Below are 24,172 nucleotides of genomic sequence, written 5' to 3'. Positions count from 1 at the left end.
ACCCAGGGAGAACTGTGGGTACTGAGTGTGGATTCGGTTGAAGGCTCATTAGATTTCTAGCTCCTTGGGTCGGGAACTTATTTTTTGCGTTTTTGCGTTATTCTGTGCATATAGTACATATATAGCATATAGTAGGTGCTTAATAAATGTTTGTTAGGGATGCTGATGACCCCCAGTGGTGGGAGTACAGTAACAACCTAAGGAAGTCAATCCCTTTTTGGAAGCTCTCATGGGTAGGAGATTTTCCCTTATATTAAGCTAAAATCTGCCTTTTCGCATCTTCCACCTGTTGTTGCCATTGATTGTATATTTGCTCCTTCTTGAGCGAAGCTACACGCAGCTCATTTCTCGGTCTGCCGCCTGACTTTCTCCCCTCCCACTCGGATGTCTGTCCCTCGGGTGCAGGACTGCGGCAGGGCTCCGGGCCAGCTGTTGACAGTTGCTCTTTCGTATAGAGTTTCTGCTCACGACCTTCTCCCCCTCCGTCACTTCTCCCCTTTCCCCGGGGAGCAGCTCTCCTTTTGTCGATTGTCCGGCAGCCAGCCCCCTGACTCAGAGTCACGCGCTTTTGCGGCTGTTTGCCTCCGTGTGTAATGGGGGCAGCTCCCCAACAACAGAGCTGTTGTTCTCCAAAAGCCTGAGAGCCCAAGTCTCTGAGCCTGCAGAGTTTGGCTTCTGGGCCCTGTCTTGCCCATCCCAGCTCCCGGGGTAGGAGGCAGCCTGTCAGCCGCAGCATCCTCGCTCAAGCGTCCAGGTAGAAGAGGGTGCAAAGGGGCTTTGATCATGATGGGAGCCGAAGATTGAGGGGAGGGGGTGCACTCATCTGGAGAAGAGAATAGGGGAAGGAGGGAAGCTGCTTCGGTCCCCTAGTAACATGACTCCTAGCTCCTAGCAACGAAGACCCCAGCTCTTAGCAACCAAGATCTAACTTGTAGCAACCAAGAACTCAGCCCCTAGCAACCAAACGCTTCTGGAAACGTGGTTCCCTGCTTTCGGGTCTGGGTGCTCAGCTCTGGCCAGTGCCAAAGTAGCATATGGCAGAAAAGAAAGCGCTCAACCATGAGAGGGGTGCGTGACGGAAGGAGGATAGGGGACGAGACGGGGTGAAGAAAGAGAGATTTGTGACCCCCAGTATTCTGGGAAACCAGCTCCGAACTAAAGTCATCTGGGAACCCAGACAAGGCAAGGACTTCCATCTATATCCCTACCCCTCTACCAAAAAAAAAAAAAAAAAAAAAAAAGTCGTGCAAGGCATGATGGGAATTGTAGTCTTTTCTGTGGTTTCCCCTCACATCCTACCTCATCCCACCCCACCACCTTCTCACTCAGTGCCCCTCCTCCCGAGTAGGAGCAGAGCACGCCGGGAATTGGAATCATTGAGGGCGGGACTGAGTTAGGCGCGCAGACTTCTGGGAGTTGTAGGCGGAGAGGAGATGGCGTGGTTGCGCACGCAGCCGCGGCAGGCGGAAGTGGGTCGCTAAGGAGGCGGAGAAGCCGCCCGCCCGCCCGCTCCGGGAGCTCCGCCGCCGCCGCTGCCTCCGCCTCTGCCGCCTCCACCGCTCCCGCCGCCGCTGACAGGACCCACGGCCTCTGGGCGGAGAGGGAGCGGGCGGGCGGGGGCCCGGGCCGGGCCGGGCCGGTCCTGGCCGGGAGCGGGGAAAGCGCCGCCCCGCGCCCCGGGGCTGCAGGATGAAGGGGCCGAGCCCGAGCCGGGGGCGCCGGGCCCAGGAGGCGGCACCATGACAGGGGGAGAAGAAGAAGAAGAAGCGGCTCAACCGCAGCGTGCTGCTGGCCAAGAAGATCATCACCAAGGACGGAGGCGCCGTGAGTGCCCGGCCGGCCCCGCTGCCCCCCCCCGCCCGGCCCCCGCCAGCCCGGGGTGCCCTCTGCTAACCCAGGGCCCCTGAGCCTCCTCCCCGCCGACCCGGGGTGCCCGTCCCCAGCCCGGCTCCTAGGCCCCTCCCCGCCGGCCCAGGCCCCTGGACCTCCTCCCTGCCAGGCCCGGGGTGCTCCCCGCCGGGCCCGGGGTGCTCCCCGCCGGCCCGGGGCCCTTCTCTGCCAGCCTGCTGGGCCCTGGCCCGGTGAGAGCTAGCTTCTTGGATCCCTCCCCTGCGGCACCGCTAGGTCCTGCCGGGCCCCCGAGATGCTCTCACTGCCCCTGGTGTGTGCACCCAGCGTGGCCACTGCAACATCCAGGCCCCCGCAGCCTCTGGGAGGGGAGGGGGTGCCGCCCGCCCAGCAGGGGTCGCCAGGCCCCGCATGCCCCAGGCCGAGCCCGTTTGTGCTGTGACCTCCCTGGGCTCCCAGTTATTTCAGACAGCCCGTCAGCCCTGTTCTCCATCAGCCCTTACCTGGGGCTCCCATCCTTTATCTCCAATGGACTTAGCCAGCATTTATTAGACACCTGCTGTCTGCCAGGGATTGTTGTAAGCCCCGGGGAGACCAGAAAGCCCAGTTTCAGAGCCCAGCGGTCTCCCACCCAGTCTTCTCCACACCCCGGCCGCGGCCCCTCAGCGCCCCTGGATCCCAGTCAGGGCCCTGTCAGTGCAGGCCCCCCCTCTGTCAGTCATTTCTCAGCCCTGGCCCCTACAGCGCCCCCTGCCCCTGCCCCACTGTTTCCCATCTTTCCCTTTGCTTCAGGCCCTTTCCTTCACTCAGCCTGGCCCCTGATGCTCCGGCCTCAGAGCCCACCTTGGGCCGTGGCTTCTCAGACACCCTGCCCTTCTGCCCGCCCGTGCCCGTACCTTCTCCCTGCTCCCCACTAGACTTTTAGACCTGTTCTTATACCTTCTCCACAGGCTGCCAAGGCCCATCTCAATCTCTCCTCACCTTTTCCATCCATGCGCACCCAGTATTTTCAACCCCTTCTCCTCTCCTTCCCCAGCAGTCTATTAAATCCCCTTCTCACCTGGTTCCCCATGTTGATTGCTGCCGTACTATCCCCAAGACTCCCATTTTGTCCCCTTCACTCACACATACTCCTACTCACACACACACACTCCTACTCACACACACACACACCTCACACACACATACCACACACACACTCACACACCACACACTCACACTCACACACACACATACACCTCACACTCACACACATACTACACACACACTCACACACCTCACACACACACACACACACTCACACACACCACACACTCATACTCACACACACACTCCTACTCACACCCCCACACACACACACTCCTACTCATATACACACACCCCACACACACTCACACTCACACACATACCACTCACACACCACACACTCACACTCACACACACACCAACACACTCCTACTCACACACACACCTCACACTCACACTCACACACACCTCACACACACATACCACACACACACTCACACTCACACACACCACACACTCACACATACACATACACCTCACACTCACACACATACTACACACACACTCACACACCTCACACTCACACACACTCACACACACACCACACACTCATACTCACACACACACCCCCACACACACTCCTACTCATACACACACACACCCCACACACACTCACACTCACACACATACCACTCACACACCACACACTCACACTCACACACACACCATACACTCCTATTCACACACGCACCTCACACACACACACACACATACTACACACACACAAACACCTCACACTCACACACACACACCCCACACACACACTCCTACTCACACACACCCCCCCACACACACACACTCCTACTCATACACCCCCCACACACACACACTCACACTCACACACACACCTCACACTCACACACACACACCACACACTCATACTCACACACACACCACACACTCCTACTCTCACACACACACACACCTCACACTCACACACTCACACACACACACACTCACACTCACACTCACACCACACACTCACACACACACACCACTTGGCCCCATTCTCCCGGCCATTACTCTGCTGCTCCATCCTCTTTGACTGTCACCTCCTCCTGCCCTTACTTTCTACTAGACACACAAATATCCCCTTATTCCTCCTTCCCCTTTCCTGCCCTTACATATACCACGCCCCCCATTCCCCTTGCCTCTGTTACCTTCCTGTACACCCCTCTGTCTCTTCCCCCTTCGCCACTTTCTCCCCCGCTCCCTGACTCCTCCCTGACTTCTTGTTCCTTCGCCCCTCCAACACTGGCCCCCGGCAGCTGTCATTCCTCTCGCTTAGGGAGAAGGGCAGCAGGGTGGGTTGGAGATAAGGTTGAAGTTACTACAACGACCAGATTTTCTAGTCCCGCCTCTGCCGCTGACTCCGTGACCTTGTACTGTAGCTGGATGAAACTTTCCGGTCGCTCAGGAAAATTCTTGTTCCCTGCCACCCACATCCTCTAACTCTTCGTCTTTCTTCCTTTGCTTCCCGACTACACGCTTCCCTCCATCCCAGTAAAACTGGCTGGTTCCAGTGAGCCTGTCTTGAACTTCAGCAGACTGTACTCGATCACTCTTGCTTTGTCCACTTCCATCTTTAATTTCCATTGGTGTCTCTCCTCTGATTTGCCTACCTCAGGATACTTGAAATACGTTACCACTGTTCCCACTTCCAGCCCTAATACTTTGGGGATAGATTAGACACCAGGCAGGTCAGAGAGCTGCCTGCAAGCCCAAGGCCACTTCCCTGGACAGGCCTGGGCCTCTGAAAGCATTCACAGAAGGGGCTGGACAGGAAGAAAAATCTAGATTCTGTATTCTACGAGTATCACAGACATGGCCCACCCTTCAAAGTACAGCTCAGACTTGTAATTTACTTCAATCATTTGGAAATTATTGTTCTGTTAAAGTTTAATATCTTATATTAAATGAATATATTCACTCTCAGCCTGCCTCTATGCCCTATCCTGAGTCACCAATCAACACAATGCCTTGAAGGTCTTACTATTGTCCTGAGTATTTTTCAGTAATTGTTCACTTGACTCTGTCTACCTGCTATCAAGTGGAGAGTGCAGACTTGCTTTCCAGAATCCTCTGGGGACTAAAACTAGCAGTCATTTTCCCAGAGGAGAAGCAATGAATGGAACCAAGAAGCCCAGTACTAACTCTGTCACCATGGGAGAGAAATGAAATTTTGTGACATGATGTTTGAGTCACTTAAGACCATAGGATATCTGGATGGGCCAAAGTAGGCTAAAATTCATTGTTGTCAAGTGGTCTGATCGAGAAGCTAGAGCTGTTTCATCCCTCTTTCTAATTGTCTTTATTTGGATTTTGACATTTCCTTGACTGAGTCTTTAGGATCAATAATCCTAAATTTGGGAGGATCAAATTCAGTGATTCCAGACTCCCAGTACAACACTATCCAGTGACATCATCTACTCTTCCAAGGCAGGAATAGACATTATAATTTTTTCTTAGTATATGTGACCAAGACACCGAAGAGGGCAATACTTATTGGAATCTCAATGGAGGGGTTTTTGAAGTTCATCACATCCAGCCAGCTCCCAGCCAACTCCCCTCAGCCACATCCTGAGTACTCATCTAATTTTTGTTCAAATACCTTCAATGATGGTACACGCACAACTTCATGAGACAGTGCTGATTATTAGAAAAGTTTCTTCTTTATAGTTACTTTAACTCCACTTCCCAAGAACTTTCCTCCCCATTGGGTTTTGTTCTGCCCTATGAGGCTGCACAGAATATATCTTCCCTCTCTGCCCATGATGGCTTTTTAGATCTTTGGAGATCATGATTATGTCCCTTTCCCAAAATCTTTTCTTTAGCGTAACTACCCCCCCCCCATTTCAACTGTACATCTCACGAGGTTCTGTGTCCCTTCATCCCATTCAGGTCCCCTCTTGTGGAAATGTTACAGTTGTCAGCATCCATCTTCAAAACATGTCCTTAGAAATGTACACAGAACTCCTTATGTGGTCTGTCTAGGACAGAAGACAATAGGACTATTAACTCCCTCCTTTGTGGCCCTGTCGATTTCATTGAGTAAGGTCAAGTTGACTTGTCAGAAGCACATCACGCACTGAGTTGTTGTTCAGTTATATTGAAATTGAAAACCCTAATCCTATACTTGATTGGTTGGCTTTTTTTGGTGTTAATCTACCAAAATCTTTATCCCAATTAAGTTTTATTTTGTTTGATTTGGCTATTGTTCTACTCTGTTGAGAATTTTTTTTGAAGCAAATTGTTGCCCAATAATTTCTTAGCCTTTCTAGTTTACCTTCCAGCCATAATTGTTTAACCTGGATAGGCCTTTCTCAAAAAGTTTGAGTTTCCACTTCAGTGGTTCTACTTTTTAAAGTTGTTAATCTTTGCTTTTTGTATTTTTCTTCACTCATGAAGGCTTTTAAGACATATGTATCCCTTTCAAGGGACCCTTGGATTAAAGAGAAACAAGGTCTATAATATGGTATCAGAGAAAGAGCTGGAGGACAAAGACTTAGTTTTCTGAATTGGTGGTTCCTATATGTCATGAGCCTTACAGAGAGACCTTCATTTACTTGCTCAGGGCTGGAAATCCTTTTATACTGGATAGAAGAGGAAGGAACAGAAGCATTGCACATTCTGATTGAAAAGAAAGAGTACTGAGCTGAGTCAGAAGGTCTGGCCTCTAGTCCCAGCTCTGCCACTAACTCTTTGTGTGGCTTGGAGGTAAAGGTTTTTCCTTCTGGTCCTGTTTTCTGTCTATAAAGTGAAGAGGTTGGACTTAATAATATCTTAGAGGACCTTTCCTGCCCCAACTTTCTCCATATTATGTCACACACTTCAGAATTTTTTTTAACCTTATTGCTGGGTGCTGTATGAAACATAGATTTAGGCTGTATGACCTCTGAATGGAATAGACCCGACATTCTGTAGAAGTAGAAGGGATGAGTCTCCTGCCCTGAAAGAAATACTCCAACTGAGATTTCAGAAGGCTAAGGAATAAAACACTTAGAGAATAGATGTGTAAATGATAAATTAGTAGCACCAAAGATACACCGCTAGATATGATAGCTATCAATGCCATGTGATTTGATTTAAATTATTTTCTTTTTACAAGAGGAGGCCGACTGGGATCTACCCTAAAATGACTGATATAAATATGCAGACAGCATTACAAAGCTTACAAAGAAAGAAAGAAAAATTAATATCACCAGAAGAATTCATTTCTGGGGAAGAAATTTTACTGACTTGTATTCTAAGAGTTATTGTTGGGGAGCTTCCTCTGTACTGTTAGCTTATTAGGAACACATCAGTGGCATTATCCATCAGGAGAAAGTTGTTTTGATCATTGTATTTGACTGACAGTTGAAACAGGCTTCCTTATTTACGCTGGAAACAAGTCAGTCCTGAAGAAGAGCGTTGGAAGAGCAGTCTGTAAAAATGGTCCAACCTGTTAGCTACCTGGTTCACTGGAAACTGAAGCTTAGAGTGAGGCAGCCCATTGGCCATTTGTCACCCAAAGTTACTGAAGGGCCCTAACAGGTTGGTTTCTTAAATGCAAACAACCATCAACAAAAACAGATAGCCAAATAAATGTATGAAATAAGGAATACGAGCTTATATAAGACCATAAACATTATGTCCTATATTTTAACAGTAGAATCAAACAGTTTAATGAACAAAACATACCTTTGTTCTCTCTTCCCTTCTGAACCATTCTGAAGCTCTGTTACCTTTGGCTGTGTTGTCTTTTTTCCTATATTTCTGTTAGGAGAAGTTTTTCTAAGTCAAGATTATCTAGAAGGTAGAGCCCCAACAGACACTGGTGACTGCTTTTTGGTTCTCAATATTCATTATTTGGGGAGTAGGAAGCTACCAAGTTTAGAGGAAACACTGCACCTGCCTTGGAGGACCTTGTTGTCTAGTAGTTATTTGTGTTTCTTCAAAAACTATCTTGGGCACATGCTCTTTCATGTTGCCTTCTCTTCTTGTCTCCCTGGCTCAGAATGTTCTCTCCCTCAAATTCTTCACAGAACTTTGGTTTTCTTGGCTCCTCATATAAATCAAAGGGGGTGGATGGATGACCTTTAAAGTCTCTGCCAAGCCTCAGTCTATGCTTCTTTGACTTTTATTGCGTTCTCCCATCGCGTGTGTGTACATATCGTACACCCTGCTATTAGTAAATCCTCAGAGGTGGGGATGAAATTGTCTCTGGTCTTTCTCTCATCAGCTTACCCAGCATTAGACTTCCCACACAGTAAATATTTAATTGAATTGTTAGAGATGTTTTGTCAAATGGGGGAGCAAATATCTCAAAAGTTTTCTTCTTATTTGGTGGCTATTTGGATAGTAACAGGAAAACTTGAGTGTGAGCCAGGATAATGAGAGTTGAGTTGAGGAGCCAGAGATGGGATCAGAGTGTTATAGTGTCCCTTGAGAAACTGCTTTGAAGAGAAGAGATGGGCATAGCTGATCTTAGGGTGATTTGAATGTTTCAACCCTTTTCCTCTTCTTTTTAAAAAATTAACTCCTAAGAAAAAATGTAAGGAAATAGAAAATTCAGCGTGGCAACCGACAGAATTATAGAATGTTAAGAAATGGGAAAACCCTGAGAAGAGAGCTCCTTTTGCCTCCTCTTCTTATAGAGGGGCATACCAAGCCCCGGAGAAGAGAAAAGTTACAGGGTCACACAATGAGTTAGCCCCCATGGACTGCAATCCAGGGCTTGCTCCACTCGGCTCAGAGAATAGTTAAAAATCTGGAGACGGATGTTGTCTGACTGGGAGGAAGGCTTTGCCATCATTGTGGCTATATTTTAATGAGGGCTGATAAAACTGGATTGACCACTCTACTCAAAATGTAGATGAGTGCATGGGCACTGAATTTGCATACTGCAGTTCACTCCCCTCTCTATCACCTGTCTTAGCTGAAGAGATGGCACTAGCCACTGTGCCCTGCCACTGACCTGGAAGCTCCTGGAGCCTGGGAAAAGAATCTTGGCTTTTAAAATTTATTCTCTTTTCCCTTCCTTGGACTGGCTGGAAAGAATAAGAAGTGGATCACTCAGCATTGGCTGGAGCAAAACTGCTGAAGAATCTAGAACCTGTGGTGTGGCCCCAAGAAGCAGGCTGCCTCTCGATTTGGGGGGAGCTCAAGACTTTGATCTGAGAAAGAATGAAGCTGTTTGAGGTCCACCAGGTTATAAGGCTGGAGGGCTGGAAAGTGGGGAAGGCTTAATAGCTTTGTGCCAATTTTCAGTCCTTGATGAAATTCTTTCTCCAGTAACAACAATAACCAGCATTTATGTAGTGTACTTTTGGCTATTTCTAAGTAGGATTATCAGGCCTTTCTGGTTCTGAGGCCCATTCCACTACCTTTTCTAAACTTGGGGATACTGGCCAAGCACAAGGATTTCCATTTTAGACTTGCCCTGGCATTCGCAAGTTTGGAACTGATATTTCTAAAACTGCTTGGCCTGGATACCCTTAGTCCAGTTGTACCCTCGTGGAGCATACATTAAAGTAACATTTGAATGCCCAGATTGGGTGACATCTTAGCCTTCCGGACAGCTATGTCATCTATTCAGGCTCTAGCTATGTTAGCCTAGGTGAGCTGTATGCAGCATTTTAGCCAACAAAAGCTGGGTTTGTGTGCCATCTCTACAGGAATGGGAACTCGTGCCTGATTCAGGGCTCCAGATTGTGCTGGCTACATTTTCACTGAAGGGGATTCCTCGGGTTCCTAGAGCCCTTGAACCTCTGACCTTATTGATTAAGCCTGGCTGAACTTCTGGGGCCTTGGAACCTCAGGGGTAACAGCCTGGGAGATGTTTACATTTGGCTTTTCAGAACAAACAAAAGCCTTCCAAGTTCTTGATGTAGTGAAAACTATTTAATCAACCTCCTTTTTTCCCTTCCCCCAAGCTGATTCCCTTGTGCCTTACCCTTCATCCACTTACCAGCCAGTCCTGTTGTTTTTCAGCGACAGGGGATTGGCGAGCCTAGTGTATACCATGCCGTGGTGGTGATCTTCCTGGAGTTTTTTGCCTGGGGCCTGCTCACAACCCCTATGTTAACGGTGAGTATCAATTACCTCCTTTTGGTCCCAAGATCTGGAAGAGTAAAGATGACTTGACTGAATAAGTTCCCAGTAGAAGCTGGGAAAATTCCCATAAAGCTAAGTGGTGGGGTAGATTGTCTAGAACTCAGGCTCTTTACTGCCACTATTGTTTCTGGAAAAAGGGCAGGTCACCCAGGCTCCCTTCAGGTCTCTTTCCCTACCCCGAGAAGCACCCACCATTGAACACTAGGAGGATGGAGAGTCTACTTCTGTCTGCAAGAAGATTGTGATTTTCCTGAAATATGGAAGCCAGAAATTGACCTCAGGCTAACAGCCTTGGTAGAAAGAATAGTGTTGTCATTTTATCAGGGATGAACTAAGTCAGCACAGTGTGTATGATAGACCAGGCTCACCTCACCCTCTGCCCAGCCATGCAGATCCCCACTCCCCAGGGAACAGAACATTGTGTCTTTGTTGCCTATACTAGGACGAGCTGTAAGAACCATCCCCTTAGGAAACCAGAGGAGGGTAGGCAGAATGGAATGAACTGTCCCGAGACATGGGCCCTGGTCTGACCAGGAGGCTGTACCAGATACTCCTGGCCACCTCAGTCTGAGGGAGCACAGGGAAGGCTGCACTCGCCACTTAATAGAGGCCTGGATAGTGTCTGGAGGCCTGTTACCTCCTTGACTAGATTGGGAGAGTCAGGGCCTTCGTTGGTTCTTTATGACTCTGTGCCATTGGACAAGTAATTTCTGAGGGCTGAGACTCAGTCTTCTCATCTATAAAAGGGGGAGAATAAAACTTGTGTTTCCTCTCTCCTGAATATGTCATGAGGATAACATGAGCTCCAGACTTCAGATAGGGCTGGGCTAGCCCCAGATTTACCCTTGTGATTTTGTGATTCTCTAAGAGAATGGGTGAAAAGTATTTTGTCCCTCTAAATCACTATAAAGATGGCAGCTGCTCTTATTTGAAGGATACAATTATCCAAATCCAATTATCCAAATCTTAACATTGTCATCTTTTATTCTTAAGTACCCCCTTTCTGTCCCCAGTCTGTGGACCCTGAAGAAAAGAGCCCCTCATTCGCCCCCTCCCACCACTAGGCACCAGCCCCCACCCCTGCCGTGTCTCTCTGCTCGACCCCTATTTGAGGGTAAAACAGCTTTGACCTTGTTCAGCCTAAGGTGGCTTGGCTCTTAGTGGAAGAACAAAGAAAAACATTGCAAGCATGCCAAGTGCAGAGGGGTTACTTGAAAGAAAAGATTCTGAAGTCCAACCTCTGGAGCTTTGCTTTTAAAGGGAGGGGGAGGGCCAGAGTCTCTCAGCCAGCAACCCCAGGGAGAAGCCTGTTTTCAGACTTGTTTTGAGGAACTGGGGTGTCTGTGAACATGGCATGGTTTAATGGATTTGTGGTCCCTGCTCTGATGTCCTGTTTCTAGAAAATTGTCTTTTCCCAAACTACAATGGCCCTTAGAAACCTATTTTCTGGGTAAAATACAGGAATGCTAAACCAATGTAGAGGAAAATGGATAAAAATAGGACGTGGGAAGAAGCTAGCTGACTACCAAGCAAATGGGAAGAGAGGACCAAGCAAAAAAAGTTTGGGGAGACCATTAACAGGAATATTCTTGTCTACAGGATCTTACAAGAGTAGAAATTTTTTTTTCCCAAATAATTTCCACAAGTTACAGGATTTCTCGTGTCCACTCTGTCAAGTGGACAGAACTGCTGGTTTTCATGTCCCAATTTGCCCAAGCCTGAGCCTTAGGGTCAGCAGTGGGCTGGGCCTTGAAACCACCTCCTCCAGAGTGACCTGCATACCCTTGAGGAAAGTGGCAGCAGCAGAGAAGGGGTGCTGGGCGGTGGGGGCAGGGGAAAGCACCCTTTAGCACGTGGCAGCTTCATGGAATTCTGGTACCATCCACAGGTATTGCATCAGACATTCCCACAGCACACTTTCCTGATGAATGGCCTGATCCACGGAGTCAAGGTGAGGTTCAGCTGGCACCTGGCATGTCCACTCTACCCTGGTTCCCATTATAGCCCAGGGACAGGACCTGGCAGCAACCCCAGGCCACTCATCCCCTGCCTCCCACTAGGCCATGGCCTCTGGCCAGCTCCAAGTGGACAAAGTACATTGCCACAGAAACAAAGGGCCCCTTTGTTCGGGGGATTCAGGGCTGAGCGGGGGAGTCATGGGGACAGCTCTCTCCTTCCCCACGCCTGGTGGACAGAATCAGGGGGCTGGGAAGAAGAAGCCACTTTCAGCAGAAGGCTCTGCTTTCTCCAGTAACAACAACAACCAGCATTTATGTAGTGTGTTAAAGTTTGCAGAACGTTTTACGAACATCTCATTGGATCCTCACAATAGCCCTGGGAGGTCAGTGCCATCATAACTCCCGTTTTGTAGGGAGGAAACTGAGGTAGTTACTTGCCCAGGATTACACAGCTAGTAAGTGTTGGGTGGGATTTGACTTTAGGTTTTCTTGATCCCAGGCTGGGTGTTCTTTCCAAGGAGCCCCCAGGCTTCCTTTGCTGTTCCTTGTTCTTGTGTCACCACTTACTGACATCCTGATGGAAGGTCTCCTCCGGTAGCAGACAGAATGTTTGCTAAAAGGGGGTGCTTAGGGGCAGGGGGCCTGAGACCGGTGCCCTAGCAGGAGGGTGGGGTGGAGGCCAGGAAGTTCCTCGGAAGTGCAGCTGTCATTGTCCCAGTCATCCCTCCTGGAGAAGTGATGGGGACGGCAACTTCTGCCCTTCTTCTTGAAGGGGGGGCTTCCTCTCTCTTTTGCTGTTTCCTCCCCCCCAAGGCAGTTATGATTAAGTGACTTGTCCAGAGTCACAAAGCTAGGAAGAGTTGTGTTTAAGGCTGGATTTGAACTCTGGTTCCCCTGATTCCAGGGCCTGTGTGCCATCCAGCTGCCCCACTGTCCTTTTCTCTTTAGGAGATGGAAAAAAGAAAAAGTTCATTTTCTGACTGCTCATGTGATGTCATTTTGAACCTCATGGGTACCCACCTGTGCCATTTCTCTGTGCCTGTAGCCTCCTGGCAGCAGAGGTGCCGAGCCCTGCAGACCCATGAGCTTTGGGGCTATGCTCAGGGAGGAGGCTGGGGCTGAGCACGGGGCGGGGCCAGGTAGAGCTGGTACATCAGCTTCCAGGGGGTGAGGGGGGAGCTGCCCAGGCCCCGGCCTCACCGAATCCTCGCTGCCGTTGCTCCTGTCTTCCAGGGCCTGCTGTCTTTCCTCAGTGCCCCTCTCATTGGCGCCCTCTCAGATGTCTGGGGCAGAAAGTCATTCCTCCTCTTGACGGTGTTCTTCACCTGTGCGCCCATCCCACTGATGAAGATCAGCCCGTGGTGAGCAAGGGGTCCTGGCATGGCCATGACTCGGGGAGGGCGGGAGCTTCCCTCAGTGTTCTCACCCTCCCACCCTCTCCAGCAGGGGCCCTTGGGCCCCTGGCATTTCCCTGGCCCCCACTGACCCCTGTTGGCCCCTGCTGGCCAGCCCAAACCAAGCCCTGTGTCTGTCACCTCTGGGCGGCAGCACAGCCTCAGCCGACAGGGAACTGACCCACACACAGTTGGGCGGTCAAAATCCAGGGGTGGCGAGATTCGTTCCTGGGGAGGGTGGGAAAGACGGGACGCTGGGCGAGGAGCTGGGACAAGGCGACCCTCTCTCCTTCAGGTGGTACTTTGCAGTCATTTCCATGTCAGGCGTCTTTGCGGTCACCTTCTCCGTCATCTTTGCCTATGTAGCCGACATCACCCAGGAGCACGAGCGGAGCACAGCCTATGGCCTGGTGAGCCATCCCTGCTCTGGAACAGAATCCTCACTTTCTGACCCTTGCTGGACCATCCCCGCCAGCCATCCTGCCACCCTGCTTTGGCCACTCAGGTGGACTTTGGCACCGGGCCTGGGACTGCGGTTCACAGCCCCCTGAGACCTCGGACTCTTTCCCTGGCACCACACCCTAGATTCCTGTTTCATCTCTCCCCGTTTAATTAGATGGCTGCCTTTGCTGAATGGCAGCCAGGAAGCTCTTGTTTCCATCCCAAAGCTGTGACTGCTCCCTTCCCCTCTGCTGTCATTAGTACCACATCCTGCCAGTCACCCCCAGCTCCAAAGCCTGTTTCTTCCACTCACCAGCCCCACAGTAAATAAAGTGCGAAGTCCTCCTAGTTCTTCCTTCCCCTCCCAGACCCCTCATGCATGTTCCTTCAGCCTCATGCACAGCTCGCATCCCTTTTTGCCTGTACACTCGCAGTGACCGTCGCTCAGCCACTTGACCTTCAGCCCCATCTCTAGGCAGGCAGTCCCACACAGCCCTGACCAAACTTTCTGATGCACGGCTCCCATCCTCTCTGTGCACTGCTCTAATGTGGCTTCCCATGACCACCAGCCAGACCTGCCAGAGGCCCTCTACAGCGTCTCTCCCTTCCGTACAGGGCCTCCCTTCTCTCTTGGGCCACTGCCCTAATTTATTAATTGGTCTTCTGATTTGTGGCTTCTCTCTCCATCCATGTTCTGCATAGTTGCCAGACTGATACTCCCAAGTACAGTTTGGATCACATCGCTCTGCTGCTCAAGAAGCTTCACTGGCTCCCTTTTTCCTTTGGCATAAAATCTCCTCCCCACAGTGTGGTTCCAGCTGATTTCACATTTGTCTCCCTCATAAAACCCTGCATTCCCACTACACCATCCTCCTTGTTCCTGTGTGGGATGGGCCATTTCCCAGTCTTTCTCATCACAGAGCTCCGCTTTCTTCCCTGTGCCTTCAGGGTTGGCTCCCGGTAGCACCTCAGGCCCTCCCCTCCTCCCCATGACTACGTTGTATTTATTTCAGTATGTCCCTGCTCCCCCCAGGACAGTATAAGGGGCCTGGAGGCAAGGATGATTTTGGCTTGTCTCTGCATCTCCGGCACTTTGGACAGTATTGGGACACGGGAGGGACACGTAAAAGCTCCTCATGGTCCCTCTTACTCCCAAGTTTGCCCCCTGGCAAGGTCCCCATACCGCTCCACTTAGGAATGGGTGACATCATCCAAACACCCAGAGAGGTGGCTCAGAGATGTAACACACATAGGGGGCCATCTCCGGGGTCCCGCTGCAAGGCTGGACTCTACAGCCCTCGGGGCCCCTCTCACAGAGCCTGCATTTCTTAACCTCTCCTTACCTCATCCCTGTTTTTGTCTCCCTAACTCGCTGTCACCGACAAGATCCTTCACGGGTTTGCTCAGGGAAGGTAAAAAGAGTGAATAGGGCTACGAAGTGAGCACAGAGCTTCCTGGCAGAACCTTTCTCTGACAGCCGAGCAGTACAGCCCTAGACCAGCAAGGGACCAGCTGAGCATCCCCTTTGTCCTTCTCCCCCAGGTCTCCGCTACCTTTGCTGCCAGTCTGGTGACAAGCCCAGCCATCGGTGCCTACCTGTCCCGCGCCTATGGGGACACGCTGGTGGTGGTGCTGGCCTCAGCCGTTGCTCTGCTGGACATCGGCTTCATTTTGCTGGCTGTGCCTGAGTCCCTGCCCGAGGAGATGCGCCCGGTGTCTTGGGGGGCCCCCATCTCCTGGGAGCAGGCCGACCCCTTTGCTGTAAGTATCCTGGCCTCTCCCACACCCCCGCCCTCCGCTGGAAGCGGTCTCACTAAATGGAGAACTTGTCTGAGTGTGGCTTGACATCTTAGTGGATTGACAGAGATTCTGGGCATCTTGGGCTAAGTGAGGGCCCCGCTTCCTCGAGAGCCTTTTGGAGGACGGAGTCCCCCTCAGAGCAGTGGCTCTCCTGGAAACGTCAAGCCCTGGGATATTCTGGGAGGAAGAGGATGGGGTTGGGGGAGGGGCGCCGGCCAACCTTCAGATCGCGTCCCTCTGGGCCTTTGTATGGGGCACCCATCCTTCTCTGCCTCTCTCAGTGTGCCCTGTGTCTCCCTCAGTCTCTTCGGAAAGTGGGCCAGGACTCGACCGTGCTCCTCATCTGTATCACTGTCTTCCTTTCCTACCTACCAGAAGCCGGCCAGTACTCTAGCTTCTTTCTCTACCTGCGCCAGGTGAGTGAGCCCACGGTCAGAGCAGGAGCCCTGGCAGCCTATACAGGAAGGGGGGGGTTCAGGACGGGATGGGGGGGAGTTACCCGCTTGCCCTGCAGAGATCTCTTCTGAGAGATCTTGGAGACTTGTTGGAGTGGAGAGAGGCTCCCAGGCCGAGCTAGACACAGCACCCAAGGACTCCTGGATCCTTCGAGGCTCCTCTGTCACCCTCCCTCCCATGAAGAAGAAGCAGGAGCCAGCTCGGCAGCAGCTGGACTCGGCCTGCAGGAAGGACGCTCGGCCCAGTCTAGTACTGGAGGGAGGATCCGGTCCAGAGGGGACTAGAACCTCTTACCATTCAGGGTCCCAATCTAGACTGTCACTTAAGCCCAGACTCTGCACTCCTTCTCTGGTCTTTGCAGGTAATTAGCTTTTCCTCAGAGACAGTGGCCGCCTTCATTGGTGTGGTGGGGATTCTCTCCATCCTGGCTCAGGTAAGGGTCTCTCCCCATTCCTGTCCTGTCATTTTCTCTCCCAGCCCCCAGCCCATCCCACCCCTGCCCTTGTTGCTCTCCTTTGGCAACACGTGCCCATTCTCTTTCAGACGGTGGTGCTGGGGATCCTGATGCGCTCCATAGGGAACAAGAACACGATCCTGCTTGGCCTGGGGTTCCAGATCCTACAGCTGGCCTGGTACGGCTTTGGCTCCCAGCCTTGGTAAGCGCCCGCCCAGAGCCCCCTCCTCCATGCCCTGCCTCCCTCCCCTGCCCTCCCCAATGCCTCGGGCAGGGACATTGGACATGTCATGGCCTCTGCTGAAGAGATCCGGGCCCTCAAAGGGCAGAATCGTCAGAACGCACTTCCTCAGGAGGGACTTTGATGCTGCTCCACTTCTCTCCCCCTCCCTTTAATCCACACGGGGGAGCCCCACCGTCATGGTCGGGGCCCCGGGGGGAGCCGTTAACCCTGCTCTAGCCCGGTTCGTGTCAGTCCAAGGCCAGTCTCTTTCCTCCCCCAGGATGATGTGGGCCGCAGGTGCGGTGGCCGCCATGTCCAGCATCACCTTCCCTGCCATCAGCGCCATGGTGTCCCGGAACGCAGACCCCGACCAGCAAGGTAGCTCGGGCTTTGCTAGGAGGCAGCAGTGAGGGGGCGGCTTGGCCTGGGAGGAGGGCCTTGGCCCCAGAGATGAGGCTTTCCCTGCCCCGTGCTTGGGGGGGCGAGAGCCGCCTGGGGCATAGAGTGTCAGAAAGGACCAGGCTTTCTCTGCCCCCAGGGGTCGTCCAAGGGATGATCACAGGCATCCGGGGGCTGTGCAATGGTCTGGGCCCGGCTCTCTACGGCTTCGTCTTCTATCTCTTTCACGTGGAGCTGAACGAGATGGTGGCGGTGGAGAGCCTGGAGAAGGCCGCCAAGCCCAACATGGCCAACCCTTCGGATGAGGTGAGGACCGCCCCTCCGCTTCCCCCGCCCTCCCCCGCCGGCCCTCGCACTTACCCCTTCCTGTCCTTTGCCCTTCTAGCGGAGCATCATCCCCGGCCCCCCTTTCCTCTTTGGAGCGTGCTCAGTCCTGCTGTCCCTCCTAGTGGCCTTGTTCATCCCTGAGCACAATCATCTCACACTGCGGTCCGGCAGCCACAAGAAACACAGCAATGGTGCCCAGAGCCACACGCACAGCCCCCAGGCGGGCGGCTTGGATGGCAAGGAGCCCCTCCTGGTGGACAGCAGTGTATGAGGGGAAGGGAGAGGCCAGGAACCGCCGCCTTCCCCCAACCCACCCCACCGACTGCGGTGTGCTCGATGCGGACTGGACCGGGGTGGGAGGGCAGGCGGTCACGGACTGTACCACTAATAGCAAACAAGAGGACCAAGGAGACTGAGGCCCTCAGAGCCAAACACAGATAAAACACAGCTACCCACAAACTCAGTCCCAATGGTGCAAAACTAGGCTTCTGTCATCCACCCCGGGCTGGAGAATAGGAACGAGTTGGGACTACACCAGGTGAAGACAGGCTAGTGTTGACTCACCTGCTTCTGGGGAGCTGTGGACTTTGAAATGGGACCTGCCAAATCCTCGTCTTGCCAGGGAGCGGGGGAGTGCCCGAATCTCAGGTCCTGGCCCACAGGAGGCACTTCCGATTCCCCTTGGGGTGAAGGGGGACCAGGCAGAAAAGGGACCAGCAACAGCAGACCCACTGTCCGCGTTAGCTAGCCAGAACCGACCCAACCCCGAGGGCCCCTCTTCCTTGGCACCCAACCAAATGTGCCTGCCCAGCCCAGGATGCTCTCGGCAGGGAGCTCCTTGCTGATGGTATCGTAGAAGGCAGAGGTTTCCCAAATCCTTGTGAGGGGTCCCCATGTTTCCTACTTATGTGCCCCCAGAAGCCCAAAAGAGATTCCCCCCCCCCTTTATCAGGTCCGCTGCTTTGCAGCAGCCAGAGAATCAGGTTTGCCATGGTTCTTAACTGGAGGAGTGGGGGAAGGGAGGAGCCCACCAAAGGAGGGGAGATCAGGGACCCAGAGGCACTGGGACATTTCCAGTGTATGCATCCATTATTGGCCCTGCAGCTGCCATCCAAAAAACCCTAGAGCTTGTGGGTCAGAGTAATGGCTGGCTGGATCCCTGGAACCCCCTGGGTCCTCAAGGCACCACTCCTGCATTTCTGGGGTCAGTTCTAGGGAGTGTAAGACTGGGGCCAGGAGCCTGCCACACCCCAACCCCCATCCCTAGAGGTCTAAGGTCTAGATCTAAAGGAAAGGCCAAAATGTCTCCTTGCCTGCACACATTGGAGAGCAGCAGAGGATTCTGGGATGCCCAAGAACTAGCCCAAATGGTCACAGCAAAGCCCCTCTAAGGAAGGTCAGGCTGTCCAGGTGACAGCTAGAAAAGCGGCCATGAGGCAGGAGTCATTTCTGCACCAGGTTTGACCCCTTGGTTTTCCCCATGTTGCTTTTGGTTATATTGCTGCTGGTGACCCTTGCTCACAAGGGCCCCATGACTCCCTTTGCTTGAAGCGGCCCCGGTGCTGGGCCGGCTGCCATCAATGCTCCAGCTTTGTCCCCGAGTTGTGGCCAGTGGAGGTCAGTTACGGGTCTGGGGCGGCCCATGGCTCTGCCCTCCTCCCACCCCCCAGGAAAGACCTGCCACAGCCCACATTGGGCATTTTGTCCCAGGAGGGGGTCCCAAGCTTTCCCACCATTCTTGGCCAAGACTTTTGTTTACATACAAAGCAGTTTGAGATCTCTAGCCTCCATCCCCAGTAAGGTGGAAGGCTTTTAGGGCTTCTCTGGCCCCTCCCCATGAGTCCAGGAGCCTCCAGGAGTGAGCACTTCCTATGGGAGCTTCCTCTGGGGGTTCTGTGTGTCTGGTGGGGGAGGTGGCCAAAGCTGCCTTGCCCTTAGCCCGCCCATCTGTCTCCTTCATCCAGGACCTACAGTGCTGGGGCCAGAGCCATCCAGACATTGTAGAAATGAGCCCACCCTGGGAGAGGAGGTGGGGGTGGCCTTTCCATTTTGCACTTTAGTCTGCAGGGACAGGCGGACTCGCAGTCCCGTTTCTCATTCCTCTTCCCCTTGCAGCCCCATGCCCACCAGGGCTTTCTTTCCAACAGTCGGCCTATCTTCTGGGTAGGGACATCAGAAAAGCAAACTCTCACCCATCCTTTCAAAAGGTCCCAGAAGACTATTTCAAAAATTCAAATTAACAGACCCACTCGGGTTGTCAGGCTGGGAGCCCCTAGATCAGAGAGACACCTGTGGTAACCTGGCATTGCCAGGAACAGAGCTCTGAGCAGACAGCTGATCCCCTCACCCCAGAAGCCACAAGGCAGGGACCAGGCCCATGGCCCCAATTCCAGCAAGCTTCCCCCACCCCCGCCTCTGCAGGCCCCTGCCCCCTAAAACAAAATCCCTTGAAGCATGTTTCGTCCTGGACCTCTTGCCTTTGCCCCAGTCCCTGAAAGGCACTAGTTGCCAGGGCTGCGTGAAGACCCTTGTGGGTCTGATAGGCCCCATGTGTCCTGGAAATCGTCCAGAAACCACTATTTCTGCCAATTTTATGTTACACTTTGTAAAGGGGGAGGGGAAGCATGAACCAATTATCGGAAAGGGCATTTCCCCCCCCCCCCCCCCGTCAGCTTTTCTGTTCAGCCAGGCGGTGCCACTATTGGAATGTTGGCACAAGCCGTGGGCCAGCTGTCCATGGGGTGTCCCTGGGGCCATGCCCCCCAGTTTGGGGCCGAAGGCACCCCCTTCTTCCTCCGGCCCTGCCTTCCTCTCTGCCTAGTTCTCTTCTGGTTTACCTTGCCCTCCTCAGGGACCCAGCTGGGGGATTTGAAGGAGTCCCAGTGGACCTGCTGTTGCTTGAAACAAACATGGAGACAGTGATGTGAGTTGGCTCTTGGCAAGTGGCCAAGGTTTCACGGTTGGTTCTGCTTGGTCCTCCTCCCTCCAGGACCCCCACCCCCCACTCCCTACCGTAGCCAACCTCTGTTTTCATTAAGAAGGGACCAGCCCTATACTTTGGAATTGATGACGTTAACCCCCTGGTGTGTTGTTGATTTTGTGTTTTTAGCTGATAACTCAGAACAATTTAGTTGATTTCAGATTGTGTTTAGATTCAGATGCCCCCCTCCTGGTTATTTATTAAACAGCTGCTTTCTTCTTGCAAAGAAAAAAAAAAAAAAAAAAAGCCAGTCTCTGCCTGTGTGTTTCTGCCTGGTGAACTGTTTGTTTAGCCCTGGTTCATCTAGCTCCCGAGGTCCCGTCCCAGCTCTGATGCTCCCGTCCTTAAGAGAGCCCAGCTGGGACAAAAAGGCACCTCCTGCCAAAGGGCTGGCCCAGCCCTGCCCTGAACCAGCACATGCAAGCTCGCTTCCTGGAGGCTCCAGCCTGGTGGCTGCATCCTTGGCAGGCCATCCCTGGCTGTCCCAACTCCTTTGTTACCTTTCCTTCCAGGAAAGCTTCACAGAGCTCATCTCCTTAGCCTTCATGGAGGTTTCCGTAAAGGGAAATGCGGCCTTTGCCCTCTGCCAGTCACCAGTCATAATTTATATTCAGTGAAAGCCACCTTGTCTCACAATCTACTCCCTCCCCCTAAAGGGAAGGTCTGATCCTCCTGGTGGGACCCACCTTCAGGGAATATTTGGCTCTTGAGTTCATACAGACTTCCACTTAAATGATCAGGTCCAGCTGGATAAAACTCCAGAGGCAGAGAAAGGAACTCCACAGGGGACATCGGCAGTGGTGTTTGGAATACCAGACCAATGGAAATCGGGCTCTTGGGACCTTCCAGACTCCACAGGCTCAACAGTCAACACCTGCAAAGATGCCAGGCTTATTGGCTTAACTGTACAGCCAGCATCGTAAAGTCAGCCAACCAACATTTGTTTACCAAACACTAAGCCTGGGCATAGTGAGCCAGTCCATGTTTTCAGGGGGTTCACGCTCAATCAGAGGGAACAAACATGCATACCTCTACAAACCAATGTCTATGTAGCTATGGACAGAGTAAATACAAGGGGCACTAGTGTCTGGGGGGATCAGGAAAGGTTCTGTACACAAGGAGAGGTACTGGAACTGTCTTGGAAGAGACTAATAGAATGCAAACCAGGAAGGATAGCTAAGTGTTGCCGTGGACAGAGCACTGGAGTCAGGAGGACTGAAGCTGTAATATATAGTAGCTGTGTGAATTCACTGGGCAAGTCACCTAACTCGAGGCCAGTACAAAGGCCCAGGGATGGAGTATCAGAACAGGGAGGATAGACTGAAAGGGCGTGATATGGTATGAGGCTAAAAGGACAAGGGGCCAGATGGTGAAGAAGTTTGGATGTGAAACAGAAATTTAGTGTTTGATCTTAGAGGTAAGAATCAAGTATTTATTAAGCACTTACTATAATATGGGCAGAAGGCAGTCCTCACCCTCAAACTCAGTCTAATAGGGGGATGAAAAGAAACAAATATCATAAAAAAAAAAAAAAATTCCAGAGTAGTTGAACCAACTTTAAAAAATAAGACTAGGCCAAGTGGTAAAAGAAAAATAAAAATGCAATAAGTGAGAAAAAATATCTTAAAAAGGAGAATTGGTCAAATGTGAAAATATATATATACAAAAGTTTATTGAAGAGAACTCCAAAAGTAGACTTAGCCAAATGGAAAAGGAGGTGCAAAAGCTCATTGAAGAATATAACTCCATAAAAATTAGAATTGAGCAAATGGAAGGTAATGACTAGGAGAAATTAAAACAAAACAAAAAGCATAAAATAGGACTTGGAAATATCTCATTGGAAAAACAACTGACCTAGAAAATAGATCCAGGAGAAATAATTTTAAAATCATTGGACTACCCAGAAACCATGATTTAAAAAAGAGGCTAGATATCATCTTTCAAGAAATTATCAAGGAAAACTGCCCTGAAATTCTGGAATCAGAGGATAAAAGAGAAATTGAAAAAATCTACCAATCACCTGGAAATTGTAGGAAACTAGCCAAACTCTAGAGCTCCCAGGTCAAGGAGAAAATATTGCAAATAGAAATAATTTGAGGATCATGGAGCCATAGTCAAGATAACACAAGATTTAGAAGCTGCTACTTTAAAGCATCAGAGGGCTTGGAATATGATATTCCATAGGGCAAAGGAGCCAGGATTACAACCAAGAAATCACCTATCCAGCAAAACTGAATTTAATTCCTTAGAGAGAAAATGAACATTCAATGAAATAAAAGGACTTTCAAGCATTCTTGATAAAAAGACTTGAGTGGAAGAGCAAATAAGACTTTTAAATACTAGAGTAAGGAGAAGCCCAAAAGATACAGAACAGAATAAAGGACTTAAGATTAAACTGTTTATACTACATGGGAAGATACTTGTAACTCATGAGAATTTTCCAATTATTAGGGCAGTTTGAAGAAATATAGAGGGCACCAGTGTGAATTGAATATAAAGGGAATGGTATCTAAAAATTAAGGGCAAGAGAAATGTACTGGGAGAAAGAGAAAGGGAAAGGTAGAATGGAGTAAATTATCTTACATAAAAGAAGCAGTAAAGCTTTAATAGTAGAGGGAAAGATGGAGGAGATGGCGAACCTTAATCTCATCTGAATTGACTCTATCTCACCCTACAGGAAAGTAGGAGGTAAAGGGGATAAGAGAAATTTGGATAGGAAAAGGGATAATGGGTTTGGGAAGGCAGTAGTGATGAAGCAAAATTTTTTTGAGGATGGACAGGATTAAAGAGAGAGAATAAATAGAATAAAAAGATGAGGGGAGATGAGAGAAATAAGATGGATAAAAAAGCAGTTATCAGTTATAACTATGAAAAATATTTGAAGCAAATTTCTCTGATAAAGGCCTTATTTCGCAACTGAGTCAAATTTATTTTTAAAAGCCATTTTTCCAATTGATAAATGATCAAAAGACATGAATATTTTTCAGATGAAGTATGAAAAACGATGTTCTAAATCACAATTGATTGGAGAAATGTAATTTAAGATAATTCTGAGCTATTATTTCACACCTATTAGACTGGCAAATGTTGGAAGGGATGTGGAAAAACTGAGACAATGCATGGTTATTGGAATTGTGAACTGATTCAACTATTCTGTAGAGCAATTTGTAATTATAGCCAAAGAGCTATAAAACCACGCATATCTTCTGACTCAGCAATAACACTACTATGTCTATATCCCAAGAGAAATAAAAAGGAGAAATGACCCATTTGTACAAAAATATTTATAGCATCTCTTCTGGTGGCAAGGAATTGGAAATTGGAGAGATGCTCATCAATTGGGGAATGACTGATCAAGTTGTTATATATGATTGTAGTGGAATACTTTGGTGACATCAGAAATGACAGGTGCTCTCAGAAAATCCTGGAAAGACTTACATGAACTGATGCTAAATGAAATGAGTAGACCCAGGAGAACAGTGTACACAGAAACAGCAATTCTGTAAGATGATCAGCTATGAAATGATTAGCCCTCCTCAGCAATACAATGATCCAAGGCAAATCTGAAGGACTTAAAGTCCTTCCCCAAAGAAAGAACTGATGGTGGCTGAATAAAGATTAAAGCATACTCTTTTAACTTTTTCTTGAAGTGACCCTTGTCATTTGTTTGCCTCAGTTTCCTCTTCTGTAAATTAAGCTGGAGAAGGAAAC

The 24,172-nt window shown here is 50.5% G+C and overlaps 1 protein-coding gene across 1 annotated transcript; it reads left to right on the top strand.

Moving 5' to 3' along the window:
- The first annotated feature begins 1,433 nt into the window (after nucleotides 1-1,433).
- LOC141545082 (hippocampus abundant transcript 1 protein-like) lies at nucleotides 1,434-23,716 on the top strand. Its single transcript, XM_074272061.1, has 16 exons — nucleotides 1,434-1,469; nucleotides 1,747-1,824; nucleotides 2,125-2,277; nucleotides 2,799-2,851; nucleotides 6,615-6,651; nucleotides 9,907-10,002; nucleotides 11,918-11,980; nucleotides 13,221-13,348; nucleotides 13,677-13,791; nucleotides 15,365-15,583; nucleotides 15,925-16,038; nucleotides 16,440-16,511; nucleotides 16,622-16,734; nucleotides 17,036-17,133; nucleotides 17,294-17,460; nucleotides 17,540-23,716. Exons 1-16 carry the CDS (start codon nucleotides 1,434-1,436, stop codon nucleotides 17,750-17,752), a joined length of 1,755 nt encoding a protein of 584 aa, XP_074128162.1. The 3' UTR covers nucleotides 17,753-23,716.
- The last annotated feature ends 456 nt before the right edge of the window (nucleotides 23,717-24,172 follow it).

This window comes from Sminthopsis crassicaudata, chromosome 1, assembly GCF_048593235.1.
Source record: "Sminthopsis crassicaudata isolate SCR6 chromosome 1, ASM4859323v1, whole genome shotgun sequence".
NCBI classification, from domain to species: domain Eukaryota; kingdom Metazoa; phylum Chordata; class Mammalia; order Dasyuromorphia; family Dasyuridae; genus Sminthopsis; species Sminthopsis crassicaudata.
The sequence above is the reverse complement of the archived record's forward strand: the minus strand, read 5'-3'. Positions and strand labels throughout refer to the sequence as shown.

What these genes read in the sequence shown, in the direction of transcription:
- LOC141545082 (XM_074272061.1), top strand. Translation starts at nt 1,434, where the DNA reads ATGGCGTGGTTGCGCACGCAGCCGCGGCAGGCGGAA. An exon ending in TCACCAAGGACGGAGGCGCC is followed by an intron (nt 1,825 to 2,124) that starts GTGAGTGCCCGG and finishes CGGCACCGCTAG; the next exon opens with GTCCTGCCGGGCCCCCGAGA. An exon ending in TTTCCATCCATGCGCACCCA is followed by an intron (nt 2,852 to 6,614) that starts GTATTTTCAACC and finishes TCTGGCCTCTAG; the next exon opens with TCCCAGCTCTGCCACTAACT.